The 20,612-nt window shown below is 45.4% G+C and overlaps 1 protein-coding gene across 1 annotated transcript in view; it reads left to right on the top strand.

Moving 5' to 3' along the window:
* COL22A1 (collagen type XXII alpha 1 chain) overlaps positions 1 to 20,612 on the top strand; it is a 201,493-nt gene that overhangs the window by 154,116 nt on the left and 26,765 nt on the right. Inside the window, exons 38-41 of the mRNA XM_045162761.1 lie at positions 12,984 to 13,037; positions 14,994 to 15,047; positions 16,783 to 16,836; positions 20,118 to 20,171. Of these exons, the coding sequence (XP_045018696.1) occupies positions 12,984 to 13,037; positions 14,994 to 15,047; positions 16,783 to 16,836; positions 20,118 to 20,171 (216 nt within the window). The remainder of the gene's footprint in view (positions 1 to 12,983; positions 13,038 to 14,993; positions 15,048 to 16,782; positions 16,837 to 20,117; positions 20,172 to 20,612) is intronic.

Genomic DNA, 20,612 nt, shown 5'->3' with positions numbered 1-20,612 from the left:
GGATGGGGAGGGAGATGGGAGGGAGGTTCAAAAGTGGGGGGATATATGTATACTGATGGCTGATTCATGTCGATGTTTGACAGAAAACAGGAAAATTCTGCAAAGGAATTATCCTTCAATAAAAAATAATTTTAAAAAAGAGTGTTATTAGGAAAGTGCTATAGAAACGCAGTGGGCATCTTTCACTGTGCTGTGAATGACGAGACACCTGTCTGGAACAGGCAGCATGGCTCTGTAGGTTCACGGAGCTCGGAGGCTGGCATGGGAGGGGGGAGCTGGGCGCGCAGCTGCAGAATAGGCAGGCATCGGGGCTGCGGCTCTCAGGCCCTCGGTCAGGACAGTGTTCAGCACTCGGGGATAGAGTGTGCAGGCTGGGAGAGTGTGTAGGCAGGGAGCGGACATCCACGCTGCCTTTGCCCCCCCGCCTTGTCACCTCTGTGCTGCTGTGGCCTCTGCACATCGCTGTGTCCCTAATGCGTGTTCAGGGACATGCGTGTCACTATGTCACTGTGTTTCTCTGGGACTCGGTATGGCTCCTCTGATGGGGGTTGCGGCTTGAAATTGTCAGTGGGAGAGAGCCCACAGGAGCAAGACCCTTGGGGTGGGAATAAGGTCTCGGCAACGACCCTGGGCTGGCTTTTTGCCTCCCGACTCTTCCCGTTCCTCCTGGTGAACGAGGGGCTGTGAGGGCAGAGACCCTCCAGGCCTCTGGCCCTGACGACTGCTCAACGATGCTCCCACCTGCGCCTGGCGTGTTATAAGCCCTCTGTCAGTGCCTGGGCCAAGACTGAGGTGAGGACCTGGGCGGAAGGTGTAACCACGCTAAATGAAACTCTAATGCAGTATTGTGAAGTGTTTAAAATGAATGAAGTAGATCCATGAGGAACAAAATACCGAAATGTTAAGTCAAGATGAGGCCCAGCCTACACGAGACCCTCGTTTTCCTTCTACACAGCTCAATCGTGTCCCCTTGTCTCATGGTAATTTCTGCCCCTGCAGAGCCCTGTGTTTATTTCCATTTTCATATTTTGTTCATCTTGTATTATTTTGCATTAATTTTTTATTAGAAAAGAAAAATATTTTTAATCACTTAAAAATTTACCACTTAAAACATATAGTACGATTTTCTCTTAACTTAAATACAGATACATTCAGAAGTTCTCAAGTAGGAAGGGATATAGATTTATACTGAATAGGTGATGAAATTCTTCATTTTGCATTAATTTTGACTTTTAAAAATATGTCATTGACATATTCTTTATCTCCGATCTGAGGTTTATGGGGCCCCTGGGTGAGTGCTCACTTGCCTCACCCTAGGCACAGCCCTGAAAGATGGGGTTGGAGCCATTATATTTGCTATTAAAAGGTAAGGAGGCAAACACAAATGCTGAGGTGTGACACCAACTGGGAGCCTGTGGGGTCTCAGGATGGAAAACAGCCAGGTGTCCCAGGCCCCGGCCGGCAGGTTAAGACAACTCCTGTTTGTTGTGCAGAGATTTTGAAGTTGTATAGGGTTTTGACAAAACCAAGACTCCTGCTTCGGACACTGAAGACATCACGTCTCAGTGTAGATAGAACTGGAGGTTCTGCCCTGGGGAAGTGTTAGGCTAAGAGACATCAGCACAGCTGAGCATCCTCTGTGCTATTATCCTGAGGATTCCCCTTCTTTTCTGGGGTCGTAAGTGGTGGCTAAACTCCTTGCTTGAAGGATTCTGCAGGTGGGTCGCTTCAGCTGATCCTCAGTATACGACCTCTGCTGTCAGCTTGCCAGCTTCTGGGTGCTGCCTCTGCCACATGATAACCTTTATTCAGAGAAAGGAAAGCAGATCAATTAAACAGATAAGGCGTTCCCTCCACTAAGGAGGAATTGTTTTCTCAATCAGCCCGACCACTGCTGAAGTGCTGGTGTCTTGGGACAACGACTCTGCCTTTGTTCTTTTATAATTCCCTTCAAGGGAGGGTTTGTTCCTTTTCAGAGTCGGAGAAAGTCAAAGAAAGCTTCCATCCAGGAAAAGAACAGAAATCAGTGCTGCTTCTGAAAGACAGGGTGTTTTGTTTCTCTACTTGGGAGTCTGTGGTGGCCTTGTTCTCAGGGTCACCCTGCACAGTGAGATCTCAGGGAGCTGCAGGAGGCGTTATACCCAGTGTATTAAGGACCAAAGACCAGTTTACCTGCTTTATAATGTCATCTCCTATGATGGTGAGCACCATCCTTGGAGGTAGAGATAGTGTTCTACTTTACATATTAGAAAACTAAGGTTTAGCAAGGTTAAATGCCAATATTACAAAACTACTACAAAACTAGTAGGTCAGAGTGAGTCCCTGAAGTCCAGGTCCCAGACCCCACTAGTAAGTATGTCGTCACACCTCCAGGAGGGGCTTCCCTGCTGGCTCAGCAGTAAAGAATCCATCTGCAAAGCAGGAGATGCAGGTTTGATTCCCTGGGTTGGGAAGATCCCCTGGAAAAGGGCATGGCAATCCACTCCAGTATTCTCATCTGGAATATCCCATGGGTAGAGGAGGAGCCTGGCGGGCTGCAGTCTACAGGGTCCCAAGAGTTGGACACAACTTAGTGACTGAACCCAGTAATACTATCACCAACACCAGCACCAGGGAAAGCGCCCAAGGAGACTCAACGCTTCTATCTATTGATTCACTGCCCCTGGTACTGACTCTTAATAGCTTTCCCTTTCTCACCAGCTGTGGCTAGGAAGATGAATCGCACTTGTTCAGTCACCCAGTCATGTCCAACTCTTTGCAGCCTCGTGGACTGCAGCATGTCAGGCCTCCCTGTCCCTCACCATATCCTTGAGCTTGCCCAAGATCAGTGATGCCATCCAGCCATCTTATCCTCTAACCTGCTCTTCTCCTTCTTCCCTCAGTCTTTCCCAGGATCAGGGACTTTTCCAATGAGTCAGCTGTTTGCATCCAGTGACCAAAATACTGGAGCACCAGCATAGGTCTTTACAATGAGTATTCAGCATTGATTTCCTTTAATATTGACTGGTTTATCTTGCCTGGGGACCCACAGGCTTGCCTTGGTTTTTGGCTCCAAACTCAAGCCTGTCTCTGTGCTCTTCGTTCAACCCATACCTCGCTCTAGAAAACAGAACAGAGGGCTGTTTCATTTCCTTTCTGTTGAACTTGGCTTATCAAACAGGATCTCTGTCAGACTTGCGGACCCAGAATGGAGTATTTGTGGTCATTGTTAGTGTCCTTTTATAACCAGAGACTCTAGGTATTCAGTGGTCACAGGCTTCATCAGGAAGGTTTGATTGTTTGTGACTGTGATCCAACATCTGGGGACTCAGGCTTCCCAAGACTTTTCCTGCTTATTGGCAGCTGCCATCTTTGGATCTGGGGTCTGGGGAGGTAAATGACACCGTCAGCTCCAGAGCTTCATTCTGGAGCTTTCAGACTATGTAAGATACTGACTACTGCGGGCAGGAATCCCTCAGAAGAAATGGAGAGGCCATCATGGTCAACAAGAGTCCCAAATGCAGTACTTGGATGCAATCTCAAAAACAACAGAATGATCTCTGTTTGTTTCCAAGGCAAACCATTCAATATCACAGTAATCCAAGTCTATGCCCCAACCAGTAATGCTGAAGAAGCTGAAGTTGAACGGTTCTATGAAGACCTACAAGACCTTTTAGAACTAACACCCAAAAAAGATGTCCTTTTCATTATAGGGGACTGGAATGCGAAAGTAGGAAGTCAAGAAACACCTGGAGTAGCAGGCAAATTTGGCCTTGGAATATGGAATGAAGCAGGGCAAAGACTAATAGAGTTTTGCCAAGAAAATGCACTGGTCATAACAAACACCCTCTTCAAGAACACAAGAGAAGACTCTATACATGGACATCACCAGATGGTCAACACTGAAATCAGATTGATTATATTCTTGGCAGCCAAAGATGGAGAAACTCTATACAGTCAGCAAAAACAAGACCGGGAGCTGACTGTGGCTCAGACCATGAACTCCTTATTGCCAAATTCAGACTTAACTTGAAGAAAGTAGGGAAAACCACTAGACCATTCAGGTATGACCTAAATCAAATCCCTTATGATTATACAGTAGAAGTGAGAAATAGATTTAAGGGCCTAGATCTGATAGAGTGCCTGATGAGCTATGGAATGAGGTTCGTGACATTGTGCAGGAGACAGGGAACAAGACCATCCCCATGGAAAAGAAATGCAAAAAAGCTAAATGGCTGTCTGGGGAGGCCTTACAAATAGCTGTGAAAAGAAGAGAATTGAAAAGCAAAGGAGAAAAGGAAAGATATAAGCATCTGAATGCAGAGTTCCAAAGAATAGCAAGGAGAGATAAGAAAGCCTTCTTCAGCCATCAATGCAAAGAAATAGAGGAAAACAGCAGAATGGGAAAGACTAGAGATCTCTTCAAGAAAATTAGAGATACCAAGGGAACATTTCATGCAAAGATGGGCTCGATAAAGAACAGACATGGTATAGACCTAACAGAAGCAGAAGATATTAAGAAGAGATGGCAAGAATACACAGAAGAACTGTACAAAAAAGATCTTCACAACCCAGATAATCACGATGGTGTGATCACTGACCTAGAGCCAGATCCTGGAATGTGAAGTCAAGTGGGCCTTAGAAAGCATCACTAGGAACAAAGCTAGTGGAGGTGCTGAAATTCCAGTTGAGCTATTCCAAATCTTGAAAGATGATGCTGTGAAAGTGCTGCACTCAATATGCCAGCAAATTTGGAAAACTCAGCAGTGGCCACAGGACTGGAAAAGGTCAGTTTGCATTCCAATCCCAAAGAAAGGCAATGCCAAAGAATGCTCAAACTACTGCACAATTGTACTCATCTCACATGCTAGTAAAGTAATGCTCAAAATTCTCCAAGCCAGGCTTCAGCAATATGTGAACCATGAACTACCTGATGTTCAAGCTGGTTTTAGAAAAGGCAGAGGAACCAGAGATCAAATTGCCAACATCCACTGGATCATGGAAAAAGCAAGAGAGTTCCAGAAAAACATCTATTTCTGCTTTATTGACTATGCCAAAGCCTTTGACTGTGTGGATCACAATAAACTGTGGAAAATTCTGAAAGAGATGGGAATACCAGACCACCTGATCTGCCACTTGAGAAATCTATGTGCAGGTCAGGAAGCAACAGTTAGAACTGGACGCGGAACAACAGACTGGTTCCAAATAGGAAAAGGAGTACATCAAGGCTGTATATTGTCACCCTGTTTATTTAACTTATATGCCGAGTACATCATGAGAAATACTGGACTGGAAGAAACACAAGCTGGAATCAAGATTGCCAGGAGAAATATCAATAACCTCAGATATGCAGATGACACCACCCTTATGGCAGAAAGTGAAGAGGAACTAAAAAGCCTCTTGATGAAAGTGAAAGCAGAGAGTGAAAAAGTTGGCTTAAAGCTCAACATTCAGAAAATGAAGATCATGGCATCCGGTCCCACCACTTCATGGGAAATAGATGGGGAAACAGTAGGAAACAGTGTCAGACTTTATTTTGGGGGGCTCCAAAATCACTGCAGATGGTGACTGCAGCCATGAAATTAAAAGACGCTTACTCCTTGGAAGGAAACTTATGACCAACCTAGGTAGCATGTTCAAAAGCAGAGACATTACTTTGCCAACAAAGGTCCGTCTAGTCAAGGCTATGGTTTTTCCTGTGGTCATGTATGGATGTGAGAATTGGACTGTGAAGAAGGCTGAGTGCCAAAGAATTGATGCTTTTGAACTGTGGTGTTGGAGAAGACTCTTGAGAGTCCCTTGGACTGCAAGGAGATCCAACCAGTCCATTGTGAAGGAGATCAGCCCTGGGATTTCTTTGGAAGGAATGATGCTGAAGCTGAAACTCCAGTACTTTGTCCACCTCATGCGAAGAGTTGACTCATTGGAAAAGACTCTGATGCTGGGAGCGATTGGGGGCAGGAGGAGAAGGGGACGACAGAGGATGAGATGGCTGGATGGCATCACTGACTTGATGGATGTGAGTCTGGATGAACTCTGGGAGTTGGTGATGGACAGGGAGGCCCAGCGTGCTGCGATTCATGGGGTCGCAAAGAGTCGGACACGACTGAGCGACTGAAGGAGAGGAAGCTGAAAACAGTGGCTCCCAGTACGGTCAGCATCCATGCAGAGGAAGAAGAAGTGAGATTGTCATCAGACCATGACTTTCTAATGAGGCAGATTTAAAAGCCCCTTTGAGTTTGGAAATGCTGATTATTCTATCCTTCATGAAAAACATGGTTTTCTTCTTGTCCACATGTCCACACATCATGTAATGGGAACTGCAGGCACTGGGAATGCTAGGTGAGTAGAAGACCTCATTGGAGGTTCTGGACAATTCTGGGAGGCGGAGATAAAACCTCTTTAGCTGTTATTAGAACTGCCAGAAAAGGCCCTGGAATCTCATTCTTCCCAGAAGACAACCCAGAGCCATTTAGTCCATGCTCTCCTCAGGAGAAGTCTCTATTCATCCACGGCTGCCTCAGTCCTGAGAGATTCCCACTAGGCATGCCCTTAAACAGCTCCCTTCCAAGTCAGGAGGAATAGTGTTAGGTTGGATATGGGCCATGTCTTCTAGGGCCTGATGTGTTGGGGAAGAAAGATCTAGAAGGTGATGACTCTAAGCAAAATCAGACTGGGGCCAAGGCCATCGAGAGCAGTGAGTGGTCAGTGGTTCCCCAGCCTGGTTCTGCCTCTGATTAGCTGAGTGAATTGCACTGACTGATTATAAGAGTTGGGGAACTGGGGCTTTTCTGAAGCTGGGGTCCCACATCTGTAAAAGAAGGACTGCATGGCTCATCTCACAGAGAGGACATGAGGATTAAACAAGGAAACATTTACAAAGCACCAGGCATGGTGCCCAGCACATAGGTAGGAAGTGCTGGATGCATGTGACTATGGATGGTCCTCCCAACCGTTCCTTCTTCTGAGTTAATAACAACTATGACAGATTGCCAGGAGGAGAGTTAAATGATTTTAAGGAAAATAATGGCCCAGGGCAGAGGTCACCAGTGAAGGCTACCTGGAGGAGGAGGTAGGATTTTTTTTAACATTTATTTATTTATTCAGGTCTCAGTTGCCACACTAGGATCTCGCTCTGTCGTGTGGGACCTTTCGTTGTGGCATACAGACTCAGAGTTGTGGTGTGCAGCCTCCATGGTTGTGGCAGTCTGACTTAGTTGCCCCTCGGCATGTGGGATCTTAGTTCCCAGGCCAGGGATCGAACCCAATTCCCCTGCGTTGCAAGGTGGATTCTTAACCACTGAACCACCAGGGAAGTCCCAAGAAGTAGGATTTTACTTGCATTGACAGGCATTCTTGGGGAAAGGTTTTCTAAGCAGAGAAACATCACACAAATTTTCAGGGCCAAATTTCTGAGAATAGCAGAGGCTTACTAACTGAAGAACATTTAGGCCGTGCTCTCAAAAATTTGTAAAATCCCAGAGAGAATTATCTGCTTGATGGATTCACAAAAGCTAACATCCTTAGAGCAGCCTCTGCTGTGAATATAACCTCTAAATAATTGTTGTATTATGTACTTAGTACATGTTGGCATGGGGGAAATATATTTAAAAACCAAACAGAATCTTCTCCCAAACCAGAAGGTAGAACTTAAATAATTATTTTTTTTGCACAAGCATTAAACCAGAATATTATAGGTACCACAGGCAATTCTGCCAAGAGCTTGTAAAGACCAAGAAAGCTCACCTTTTCTGTGGTCGAGCAGCTATGACTGATGACGCATGTGTCCTCAGGGTGAATAGTAATCAGTCCTTATGTGAAAGGACCACGTAGCGCTGTTTGTCACGTTCATCCTAATTCACCTGGTAATTGGACTAATCGTCTGCTTTAGTGAATTAGCTTCAAACAAAATCAAAACAAACTGCTCACATCTTTTTGCCTAGAGGTAGTTCTGCAGCTTGGAAAAAAGGACCCAGAAGTTAGGCTCCTAGTTTCCTACAGCATCTGGCTGATGGGGTTTTATTTCCCTTGTTGATTGCATTTTCAAAGAGATGTTCCCAGATGCTCAACAAATATTTTGCTGGGTCCTTTTTGCTGTTGTTTAGTTGCTAAATTGTTTCTGACTCTTCCATGACCTCAGGGACTATAGCCCACCAGACTCCTCTGTCCATGGGACTTCCCAGGCGAGAATAGTGAAGTAGGTTACGATTTCCTTCTCCAGGGGATCTTCCCAACCCAGGAATCAAACCCATGTCTCCTGCCCTGGCAGGCAGATTCTTTACCACTGCACCACCTAGGAAGGTCGTTCCTCGGTCCTGCTGCTGCTGCTGCTGCTGCCAAGTCGCTTCAGTCATGTCTGACTCTGTGAGACCCCATAGACGGCAGCCCACCAGGCTCCCCTGTCCCTGGGATTCTCCAGGCAAGAACACTGGAGTGGGTTGCCATTTCCTTCTCCAATGCATAAAAGTAAAAAGTGAAAGTGAAGTCACTCAGTTGTGTCTGACTCTGAGTGATTCCATGGACCACAGCCTACCAGGCTCCTCTGCCCATAGGATTTTCCAGGCAAGAGTACTGGAGTGGGGTGCCATTGCCTTCTCCGATTCCTGGGTCCTAGAACCAGCAAAAGGCTTGCTGACCTTTGAAAAGGACTGATATCCATTTCCAAGAGACAGAGAAAGAACTCACAGTGTCACGTTTTCTAAAGGCAGTGCTCTGATATAAGGGCTTGTGGTGCGAGTTTCTTCTGTCCGTTTCAACAGGAAAAACGAAGCCCTTTCATTGCATCCTCAGTAAACATCTACTGCAGAAAGCCAAGTTTGCAGAGTAGCAAACTAGTAATGTTCCTGGACGCAGAATGCAGGACGGTGGCTTGTTTCTTGGTTTGTTTTGTTTCCAATCTGTTTTTTCTTGATGGCTTTATTCTTGGTGTGTTGAAAGGTTCTGAGAACATGGTTAGCATAATCAGTCAGGCTTCCAGACTAAATATCTAGTGCTCTTGACATTATGAAACCAGCGGGACAAAGCATCGTGACCTAAAAACATAACCAGGAAATTAACTTGATCAGGAGGAGAAAGTTTGGACACAGATCTGGATTCAGTTCAGTTCAGTCGCTCAATCGTGTCCGACTCTGCGACCCCATGAATCACAGCACGCCAGGCCTCCCTGTCCATCACCAACTCCCGGAGTTCATCCAGACTCAAGTCCATCGAGTCAGTGATGCCATCCAGCCATCTCATCCTCTGTCATCCCCTTCTCCTCCTGCCCCCAATCCCTCCCAGCATCAGAGTCTTTTCCAATGAGTCAACTCTTCGCATGAGGTGGCCAAAGTACTGGAGTTTCAGCTTCAGCATCATTCCTTCCAAAGAAATCCCAGGGCCGATCTCCTTCAGAATGGACTGGTTGGATCTCCTTGCAGTCCAAGGGACTCTCAAGAGTCTTCTCCAACACCACAGTTCAAAAGCATCAATTCTTTGGCACTCAGCCTTCTTCACAGTCCAACTCTCACATCCATACATGACCACAGGAAAAACCATAGCCTTGACTAGACTAACCTTTGTTGGCAAAGTAATGTCTCTGCTTCTGAATATGCTACCTAGGTTGGTCATAAGTTTCCTTCCAAGGAGTAAGCGTCTTTTAATTTCATGGCTGCAGTCACCATCTGCAGTGATTTTGGAGCCCCCCAAAATAAAGTCTGACACTGTTTCTACTGTTTCCCCATCTATTTCCCATGAAGTGGTGGGACCAGATGCCATGATCTTCGTTTTCTGAATGTTGAGCTTTAAGCCAACTTTTTCACTCTCCGCTTTCACTTTCATCAAGAGGCTTTTTAGTCCCTCTTTACTTTCTGCCATAAGGGTGGTGTCATCTGCATATCTGAGGTTATTGATATTTCTCCTGGCAATCTTGATTCCAGCTTGTGTTTCTTCCAGTCCAGCATTTCTCATGATGTACTCTGCATATAAGTTAAATAAGTAGGGTGACAATATACAGCCTTGACGTACTCCTTTTCCTATTTGGAACCAGTCTGTTGTTCCGTGTCCAGTTCTAACTGTTGCTTCCTGACCTGCACATAGATTTCTCAAAAGGCAGATCAGGTGGTCTGGTATTCCCATCTCTTTCAGAATTTTCCACAGTTTATTGTGATCCACACAGTCAAAGGCTTTGGCATAGTCAATAAAGCAGAAATAGATGTTTTTCTGGAACTCTCTTGCTTTTTCCATGATCCAGTGGATGTTGGCAATTTGATCTCTGGTTCCTCTACCTTTTCTAAAACCAGCTTGAACATCTGGAAGTTCATGGTTCACATATTGCTGAAGCCTGGCTTGGAGAATTTTGAGCATTACTTTACTAGCGTGTGAGATGAGTGCAATTGTGTAGTAGTTTGAGCATTCTTTGGCATTGCCTTTCTTTGGGATTGGAATGCAAACTGACCTTTTCCAGTCCTGTGGCCACTGCTGAGTTTTCCAAATTTGCTGGCATATTGAGTGCAGCACTTTCACAGCATTATCTTTCAGGATTTGAAAGAGCTCAACTGGAATTCCATCACCTCCACTAGGTGACAAATACTATGATTATTTTTTCTTTTCAGCTGTGTGGCCTCAGGTGAATGGCTTGACCTCTCTGGTCTTCAGGACTCTTATCTTTATGCTCTGATAAAAGCCCCCTACCTCACTGAGTAGTTTTCCTGGCTGAGTGAGAGAATTTGGATACATCGAATGCTGTTTTGCATTAGGTCAGGATATAAACAAAGAAATACATGAAGTGGGACCTCATGTGGATTCTGGCAGAGTGCCCAGCTGAGCAGGAGCAGGGGCTCTGTAAATGTCAGCGCTCTTCTTTGGAAGGAAGTGAGTCAGGCTTGGGGGGTGGCTGTGTGTGCTTTGATCCCCAGCTGCAGTGGAGAAGGAGACAAGGACAACCGTGGAGATCCTTGAGCCGCTGACATTTTAGTTGTTGGGGGGTGAGGGTTGAAGCCACTCTAAGCCCAGACTGAGGATGGGAATTGAAAGGAAACCATTTACTTTTAAGGCAGTCATCCTTAATGTCGGAGAAGCAGTGTGCTAGTCTGTCACTTCTTTTCATTGAGATTATGAAGTGGCCTGCAGGCAGTGTGCTGGTTTTAACGATCTTAAAAGAATAGACGTAATTGCATGCAAAAATGTTGCAACAAATGCTCTTCCCCTCGGAACCTATTTTTTTTTCCTGTACACAAAAGCATTTGGCACTTTACAGACGCTGGAGCAGCTAACCCTCCCAATATACCACAGAGAGGAGGCTAGGGTGTTATGGGGTAATTATTGTCATTGACGAACTGCTGGTGTGGTACAGTGTCTGGATGGAAAGAGGGCTGGGCATGATGTTTCAGTGAGAGAATTGTAGGGTTTGGGAGTCTGGAAGGACCCTCAGAGATAGGCCTGCCACCCACCACTTCTGCTCCTTCATCTACTGAATGAACAAACAGGGCAAAGAAGGAACACGACCTTTCAAAGATGCAAAGGTAAGGGAAGACAGGCCTGGAACCACAGCCAAGACTGATTAATTGCCAACAGCTTTTAATGCATTATAGGAGAAGGCAATGGCACCCTACTCTAGTACTCTTGCCTGGAAAATCCCATGGGCGGAGGAGCCTGGTAGGCTGCAGTCCATGGGGTCGTGAAGAGTCGGACATGACTGAGTGACTTCCCTTTCACTTTTCACTTTCATGCATTGGAGAAGGAAATGGCAACCCACTCCAGTGTTCTTGCCTGGAGAGTCCCAGGGATGGGGGAGCCTGGTGGGCTGCCATCTATGGGGTCACACAGAGTCGGACACGACTGAAGTGACTTAGCAGTAGCAGCTTCCTTAATGGAGAAGGCGATGGCACCCCACTCCAGTACTCTTGCCTGGAAAATCCCATGGACGGAGGAGCCTGGTGGGCTGCAGTCCACGGGGTCCGGAAGAGTAGGACACGACTGCGACTTCACTTTCACTTTAATGCATAATGCATTCTTTCAAAGGAACTACAGTGTTTTTGTTTAATAACATTTTACTGGAATACACTTGTTAACCCGCTATGCCTAAGTAGGTGACAGTTAAGAGAGATCGGAACCTTTGAATGGTACTTTCAGGATTAGTTTGTAAGATTGTATTTTTGGTAGGTTGTATGCTGTGTCTTGGTGACCAGATAATGAAGACGGCGGTGATGTGAAGGAGGAGGGGGATAGAGGTGCTAGTCGTGAGTGATGTAGGGATGGTGCTGATGATGTCGGCAATGAAGATGACGATGGTATAGCTGAAGAGGATGAGGATGAGAGCGGTGCTGGTACTGATCATGGTGAGGGAGGAGGAGGAAGGAAAAGATGGTAGTCACGTGCTGGGCAAAATGATGACAGTAACGGTGGTGGTGGTGATGCTGGTGGTGATGGTTGATAAGAGGAGGAGAAGGATAGTGGTTGTCATGGGGATGCCGCAGTGACAGCTGGTGACAGTGGCCTTGGCCTTGGCGATGGGACAGTGAGACTGGTGAGACCACTGAAGCCGTCACTGGTCCAGGCACTTTATGGATTTTAAGCCATTTCTTCCTCACAGCAACCCCACGACAAAGAGTCTACTGTTATCATTCCCGTTTTTTAAGTAGGAAGCAGAAGAGTTGAAACACCTGGACCAGTGACACACAATTAGTAAATGACAAAATCAGGATTCCAATACAGAATAGTAAAAATAATTATAAGCTCTTAACTATATTTTGAGCTCCATGCTAAGTATTTCCCATGTATTATTTGATTTCGTTCTCCCGGCATTTCAGGAGGTGGGCAATCATTATTCTCTTCATTTTGTCGATTAAAAACGCCCCACAACTTGGGCTTTAAATGACCTTCTCAAGGTCATGTAGCTATTTGGGCCCCCAGCACAAACCTGATAAGAAACTGATGAAGAATGAGGGAATGAATGCAACATGAAAGTTTTCTTTCACAAAGGAGCTCTGGCAAGATTTTCTGTAATTTTCTTTTTTTTTTCTCCTAAGGGAAATAAAGGAGAACATGGTGCAGATGGTGAGATTGGACAGAAAGGTGACCAGGTAAGAGCTTATTTTATAATAAACTGTTCACCCTGAAGAAGCAGCACTGTGTTTTCCTAAGTAATTTTCACTCCACCATTTTGGAAGTCTTTTCTTGTCTCTTCATTGTCTTTGGTGGGATTTTTTTTTTTTTAATCAGGATTTCATAGTTTCCACCTTGGTTCATTGTCACACTCCCCTTTCCCAATCATCTGAGGAGCCTACCTTTTTCCTTTTATTTTTTAATATATATTTTAAAATTTAGTGCTCACTTACCTTTAGTGCTTCTCGCTCACTGAAATGGTAGTCATTCTCTGCCAAATGCACAATGCTGCGTTCTTTCCTCCTGCCCACCCTCTGCTTCTGCCATATGACTCTCTCCCCTGTGAGAGCCTATCCATCCCTGCTGGACCACTTCTCCAAACGCCTTGTAAAATGGTCCCCATGACGATGTGGTGCTCTTCCTGCGGGTCTGAGCACTGTCTCCCATCATCGCCCAGCCAGAGCTACAGCAGCCTTTCTGCATTTAAACCGACCGCTCAGCTTGTGCTTTGCTTCCACCACCCTTTCCCCCCTTTCCTTCTCCTGTCCTCTCTCCACGTGCCCCTACCTTTCCTACTAAGTCTTCCATCCATCTCTTCACGGTAAACCCGCTCCATGCCAGGCCCCGCCCCAGGCTCTGAGGTTCAGGTTGAGCGGTGGGCAAATCCCTGACCCACAGACCCTCAGCGACAGGTGAGGCTCGGGGGCAGAGACCCAAGGGGCGGGGAGATGAGTGCTGCATTCAAGGTCTGGATGACATACTGGGCAAAAATGTCTGTCCTGAAAAACAAACCGTGTTTGCATTACTCTCAATAGTTTTCAACAGCAGTGCTCTCTAGACCGAACGTTGCAGCTTGCGTTTTCCTATGGAAAGAGGTGAAGGCGGAGGGCAGGGAAGCGTTTCTTTCATGGCGGTTGGCTTGGTTTGATAACTTTGCTGTACTGCATGAACGCTGAGCTGCTATACTTTGTGCCATAACTGGTTTAGCTCATTCTGTAATACACATAGACTCCCTTCTACACAGGGACATGACTCTCTTTCTTAAAATAATTGTAATGTTCTCAGAGATGCTGTAATTTAGTTAACTGAGCGATTTCCATTGTGAGTATAAATTGTGTGTATGCATTTACCTGCTTTTAAGTTTTTCTTACGGGATACTTCAAACACATCAAAATAAGAGTGTAGAGACTTCCCTGGTGGCCAACTGGCTGTTAGTCCACGCTTCCAACGTGGGGACCTGGGTTCCATCCCTGGTTGGGGAGCTGGACCCCACACGCCACAGCTGAGGGTCCCGAGTGCCATAACTGAGACACAGAGCAGCCAAGGAAATAAATACATATCTTTTAAAAACGTGCTTAGTCTCTCAGTCATCTCTGACTTTTTGTGACCCTGTGGACTACAAGTAGCCTGCCAGGCTCCTCTGTCCTTGGGATTTTTTCAGGTGAGAATATTGGAGTGGGTTGCCATTGCTTCCTCCAGGGGATCTTCCCTGGCCCAGGGGTGAAACCTGCATCTCCTGTGTCTCCTGTATTGCAGGCAGATTCTTTTTCAGGTGGATTCTTTTCTCACTGAGCCATTGGGGAAACCTCATTAAGAAAATAAGAGAGTATAATATAAAGCACCCCTTGGACTTCTCACCTGGTCACAGCATCTTCCAGCTCTATAGCCACTCTTGTTTTCATCTGCATACTTCTTCCTCGTATTATTTTGAAGCAAATCCAGTTCCAGGGTAGATTGCTAGACACTCCCTTGGCCACCTTTTGATATAAATATAATTATGTAGATTTATGTATACACACACAAACACACATGTATATCGAGAATTGTTATCTGAGTTAGGAGATGGCTTCTGTCTAGTTATCTGAAATCTGTAGTTGCACAAAGTAAAAAGCCTTTGGGGAATCATTTAAAATAATGGTCTTGTGTTTTCCTAGGGTCATCCCGGAGTTCCTGGTTTCATGGGCCCCCCAGGGGACCCCGGACCACCAGTAAGTAATTATTTGGAATGCCTTCCTCTTCTGGCCTTGCCATTGGTATGCACTGCGGTGGCCACATTTGTGAACAACCTTTAGGGAATTGATTGGGTTGCTGTCATTTAGTTTCATGAAAATCTGGTTGTTTCAAAATGTATAATTTCATGTAGGAAATTTCTTTACACTGTATTTGCCTGTGTTGCTGGATTTGGTGACATCCGACGATCAGCAAAAAGAAAAACTGATCAAGATAGCAATAGTGTAGATCATGGGAAAAGGCGTTGGCCTGAAGGGAGAAGGGACGTTGGAGAGGCAACCACTGCCATAAAAAGCTCCCAGTTCATGAATGAATCATGATGTGGCCGCTTCTGTATTCCTGAAACTTTGCCCGCACCTGGTCCAATGTAGGCACCCAATAAATGTATGAAACGACTGAATAAAGACTGCTGAAAGGTATAAATAAAGTCCTGTGAGCTTGCTTGCTTGTACCCCGTGTTTAGTAACTCCCTGCAGTGCTCCTGGTTTGGGTTGGCCACCAGACAGGCACAGAAAAAGACTGTTGTCATCAGACCTGCGATAACAGAAAACCCTCTAGGAGTCTCTTAATATGTGTCTGGTACGGGTTAACTCAATTAAATGAGTGCTATCTTTTTCTTTTTCTCCATTTTACAAAGGAACTGAAATGGCAGAGAAATAAAATAACTTCCCTGGGGCCATACAGCTCTCAGTGGGGAGCTGGGACATGGACCCAGGAAGTCTGGCTCTGAGAGGGTGCTCTCGTAACTGGTGCCCTCGATTCTGTGCGAGGCACGTTGTGGGGCACTGCCTCGCTCACTCCTCACCCCGCTGTGGCTCGGGCAGTGTCACTGCCTACCTTCTATGGACGCGGACGGCTTAGAGGTCTTACACCATTCCCTCAGAGCCAGTAAGCAGTAATGCATTCATTAATCTAAAGAGCCTCTGCCTTATCACCCAGCCAGCCCAGCTCCTCATTCATTGCTTTATTGAAGAACTGTTGAGTGTCTACTATCTCCAGGGTACCATTTTAGTTCCCAATGAACACAGTGATAAACACCAGGAGGTCAGGCGGACATAAAGGCTGGAGAAAATATAAACAGAAAAGGGGCGGTGAGGGGCAGGGACTTGCAGTGTTTAATCTGGTAGATAGGAAATATCTCACTGAGGACCTGGTGCCTGAGCTGTGATGAGGAGGGTGGGATCTGAGCTCTGACACGTGCGGGTTTAGACTACAGGCAGAGGGAACAGCGTGCCCAGGAACCCTGGGGCAGAAGAGCGTCTGGGGCTCACTTCACATCACTTCCTCACCTGTGTGGAATGCCTCCTCCCTTGCATTTCTTTATCCCTGGCTTGATACAGACAGTCGTCTTCTTTAGTTCCCTGGAAGATATTATACATCCAGTTGTACATTTCTTGCCTTGTGTCCCGAAATGTTCCCTGATCTTAGCTGAAAATGTCCTCTCTGCTGGGAGGCCGTTTATTCCTCTTGCCTGTGGATCACTGGCCGGTGAGTGCTTTGGCCTCTCCTGCTGTCCTCCCAGCATCTTTGTGTTCCCAGAGGCTATCGCAACCTGCTGGGAGAGGCAGAGCACCTCTGAAATACTCCCAGTTCAGGCAGCTGCGAAGGGGCGTAGGGTGCCAGTTCTGTGCATTGCCTCATGCCCAAAGAAGAGGTGCTGATGACCTCCATGCAGATATACAACCAACTGGCTTTCTGGTTTACCTTCCTTAGGGAGCAGATGGAATAGCGGGAGCTGCTGGACCACCAGGAATCCAAGGACCCCCAGTAAGTTCCTCAATGGACAGGATCTGCCTTCAGCCTGTGTTTGGAACTTCCCAGAACCTCAGGTGTTTGCCAGCCCTGCCCTGGTCCTCCCTGACTCCCGTGGCCCACGTTCCAAGGGTCGATTGACTACTAGTCGACTGCAGGAGGCGTTGCTTTCTGTTAGGACCCTGGTTACCCAGCCTGTAAATGAAAGGTTTGGATGAAATGACCTGGCCATTGGCTGTTCCAAAATTCAGTTTACGACCAGTTCACACTGGCTCAAGGTTTAGCCCCATCTCTCTAGTCCTTTCTGGTGTGGTTTCCACTTGGAACAGGCACGGGGGACTAGAAAGCCTGGAGCTGCTCCATCCTGAGCCTGTGGTATGAGCGGCATGCCAGGCAGGAGTAGCCCCTGTTACCCAGCTGTTCAGAAAGCCCTGAGTGAAAAGAGAGTGAAGTTAAGAGTGAAAGCGGAAGTTGCAGGTTAGGATCCTAAAAACACACAGGTCGATTTGGTTGGAACCCAAGACTTTTATCTCAAAAACCAGCATTAAATTCATTGCTTGAAGCTGCGGGGCCATTCTTGGCTTCAGCACCATAAAGCAGAGATGAACATGACTTGAGCAGGCATTGTGTTTGTACTCACTGCATGCATAGTCTCTTAAAGGGATTTACAGTCCCCTAAAACCTCTTATCTCATCTGATGGCCTCTTATCAATAGGAATCATTGTCTCTGTTTTATAGATAAGGAAAGTGGGCATCAGAGAAATGCAGCTACCAGGTCAGGGGCATGCAGTGAGGAAGTGTCAGGGCCAGGTACAGACCCCACTGTGGAAATCTCAGGGTCATGTTCCAGGTAGGACTATTGCTAGTAAGCAGGTCAACCCTGCCCTGGTATCTCTGCACTCTGGTGCCAGGGACACTTCAGGGGTCAGCCAGGAGAACTCGTCTTCCTCAGATGAGAAGACAAAGCAGATGGGGTGAGGTCACTCATCCAAGGTCATACAGAAAATTAATATCCAAGTTAGGAGTGAAGTCAGTTTGAAAATTCCCATTTCGGGCATTCTTTCTGTTAACTCCATGCTCACCCCCTGTGTGGGATGGTGGCTTAGGGGCAGGGGGAAGCCAAGATTGAAAAGTAAGAGCCATGTGGTTCTTTTTATGATCATCATCTGGCTGATCCTTTAGAAGCAGCCCACCTAGAAGTTCCAGGCTGAATAAAATATGAACCATACTGCAGGCAGCTTTTTATTGATTCTCAGACAGAAAAAGATGGCCCTGATAAAAACTAACTTACTGTTTGCCCAAGGAAAATAAGATTTGGGGCCCAGATGTAAATCCTCGCATTCCTAGGAATTAAACGACATTAAATAAGACATTGATTCTGTCCTTGCAAGTTAGGCCTGTGCTTGAAGCTGTCCACTGTCCTCATATTTACACATAAACATCAAACCACAAAACAGCTGAAGTTTTCTTGGCACAAGCAATGAGTATTGGTAGTTAAAAGACAGAAATAAAATTAAAGAATTTACACAGGGAGAGAAATCTAAAACATTCCTATTGCATTTTGAATTAAAACATATAAACCACTTGCCAATTTTTTTGACATAGAGGGAAGGCCCTCATTTTTATTTCTGTTCCCTTGAATAGAGTCTCTTGTCATTATGTTGTAGAAAGAACATCCACCCATTTACTATTTGTTGTTTTTTTAAAAAGTAGTTTGAATATATAACAACACCTGTGAAGCAGTTGAATGTAGGATCCTAGTTTGTTAGCATTTTTTGCTAATCTTTTATAGCTATCTTCTGATGGTACAGCAATCAGCTATCTGTTTAGACAGAGAGTGTCTCACCTTTATCAAGTATTTTCAACATCTTAATTTGCATAAAATGATCATGGTTTTTCTTCTTTCCATCTAAATTTAATTGGGTAATCTAATGAAAAATTAAATTGCATAATTTCTAATGGCATGCAACAAGTCATGAAAACAGGCTTAGGAACAACCATAGTGACTCCTTATTGAGTCTTCAACTCACCTGATTGGAGCAAAAAGACCCTGAACAGTGAATATTTTAGTCTTGGGGGCCATATGGTCTCTGGTGCAGATAATCAGTTCTGCCATGATAAGGTGAAATCAGCCACAGACAGTGTGTAGACTAGTGGGTGAGACTGTGTCCTGATGAAACTTTGTGCAAACGAGCTGAGAGCCAGAGCTTGCTGACGCTTGTCCTGGATTCCTAGTGTTTACGTAGTAGGATCTCTGGAATAATAAGCATCCAAGGAGGTGTCTGGGAAGCTCTGTTATCGCTATTTAAAAAATACCTCATGTGATCGAATATTTGGCCCAAGTTGACAGAAACCTCACTTTATTTGTTAATGTGTTTGCAGGTGTTGTGATGCAGGGAGGGGATGAAATTTTTTTGTTTGCTTTGTAATTATTTTACATTGGTGTAAGTGACAGTGTCTCTGGATAATCTCAAATATCATGCAACATAAGTTTACAGAGATGTTTACAAGTTGTTGTCAATTCCAAATGTGGAATGTGGATTAGAGTGTAAAACCTGACGTCAGTGTCTTACTGCAAAGGAGAAGCAACGACAGGAGATTCAGAAGTTATCAGGACTTCTGAAATACTCATGGTAGAGACACAGGGCGGTATAAATAAGCCCACTGGGATAAAAATGGTAACACTGATTACCCCATCTGGTTGACAGTGGCGTGTGTTTTTGGTGACTAAAATGGAAAGGAAGTATTAATTAAGGCAGCTTGGTAAACACAATCCTTCAAAGTCGATTTCATAGAGGAAAAGGGATACCAAACGCCACCACGGATGGTAAAAAGTCGGGGAACCTCTGGATCAGAGGGCGGCAGTAACAAAACCATCTGCTGTGTGTCCCCGGTCAGTTCTTTTCTTGTCCTGCGTCCTGTGTGCAGAAGCCCTGCGGGTGCTGTGTCTGTGCGGTGAGGCAGGCTCCCGAGACACGGGCTGTTTGGGGACAGCGCAGAGTTGGATCTGGACCCAGGTCTCATGGACCCCTAAGCCTCTTCCCACTGTGCCTTCCAAGCCCTAATTCCCCCTGAGTCTATGTAATAAGGCCAAAGTGAGCCGTGGTCTGCACACCAGCTGTGTGATTCTGCCCTGCCCAGGGCACCTCCCTGCCCCGCAGAGAAGCAGCTCCTGGAAAGGAACAAGGTGGATGAGGACTCCTTCCAGACCACGAAGGCGATTCTGCGAGACATCACTCACCTCCAGAAAAGCCAGCCAAGAAATTTACCGGTGTTCTATGTTTTGGATCTTTTAGGGGAAAGAAGGTCCTCCTGGCCCCCAAGGCCCATCTGGATTACCCGGCATCCCAGTAAGTGGCTTTTTATTTTAAATCAAGTTTCTCTACTACAAAAATAGGCCAAGAAAATGATATTTCACTGTTGTTAAAGCAAAGTGTGTTTACTAGGGGACTTTTTGGTACAATAGAAAATTAGAAAAAAAAAATCACTAAGCAAAGTCAGTCCTAATCTCATTCTTTCTCTAGGTATATATTTGTTGTTGTTTACTTATGTAAATAAAATTTTCATCTCTCTACACACACATACACACATAACTCTGATAATGGTTTGTGATAATATAAACATTTTATATTTTCCGCACTGGTATTAAACGCTCATAAATTTTACATACACTCTACCCAATAAATGTATCAAAATATATATGATTATTCTTTATTGCCTGATAAACTTTATAACTATTTAAAAAATCTACAATAGATTATTTTACATGCAAAGCACTTTCCTTACTTGTG

The sequence above is a fragment of the Bubalus bubalis genome, chromosome 15, assembly GCF_019923935.1.
Source record: "Bubalus bubalis isolate 160015118507 breed Murrah chromosome 15, NDDB_SH_1, whole genome shotgun sequence".
In the NCBI taxonomy this organism is placed as follows: Eukaryota; Metazoa; Chordata; class Mammalia; order Artiodactyla; family Bovidae; genus Bubalus; species Bubalus bubalis.
Note: the sequence above shows the minus strand (reverse complement) of the source record. Positions and strands in the feature narration are given on the sequence as shown.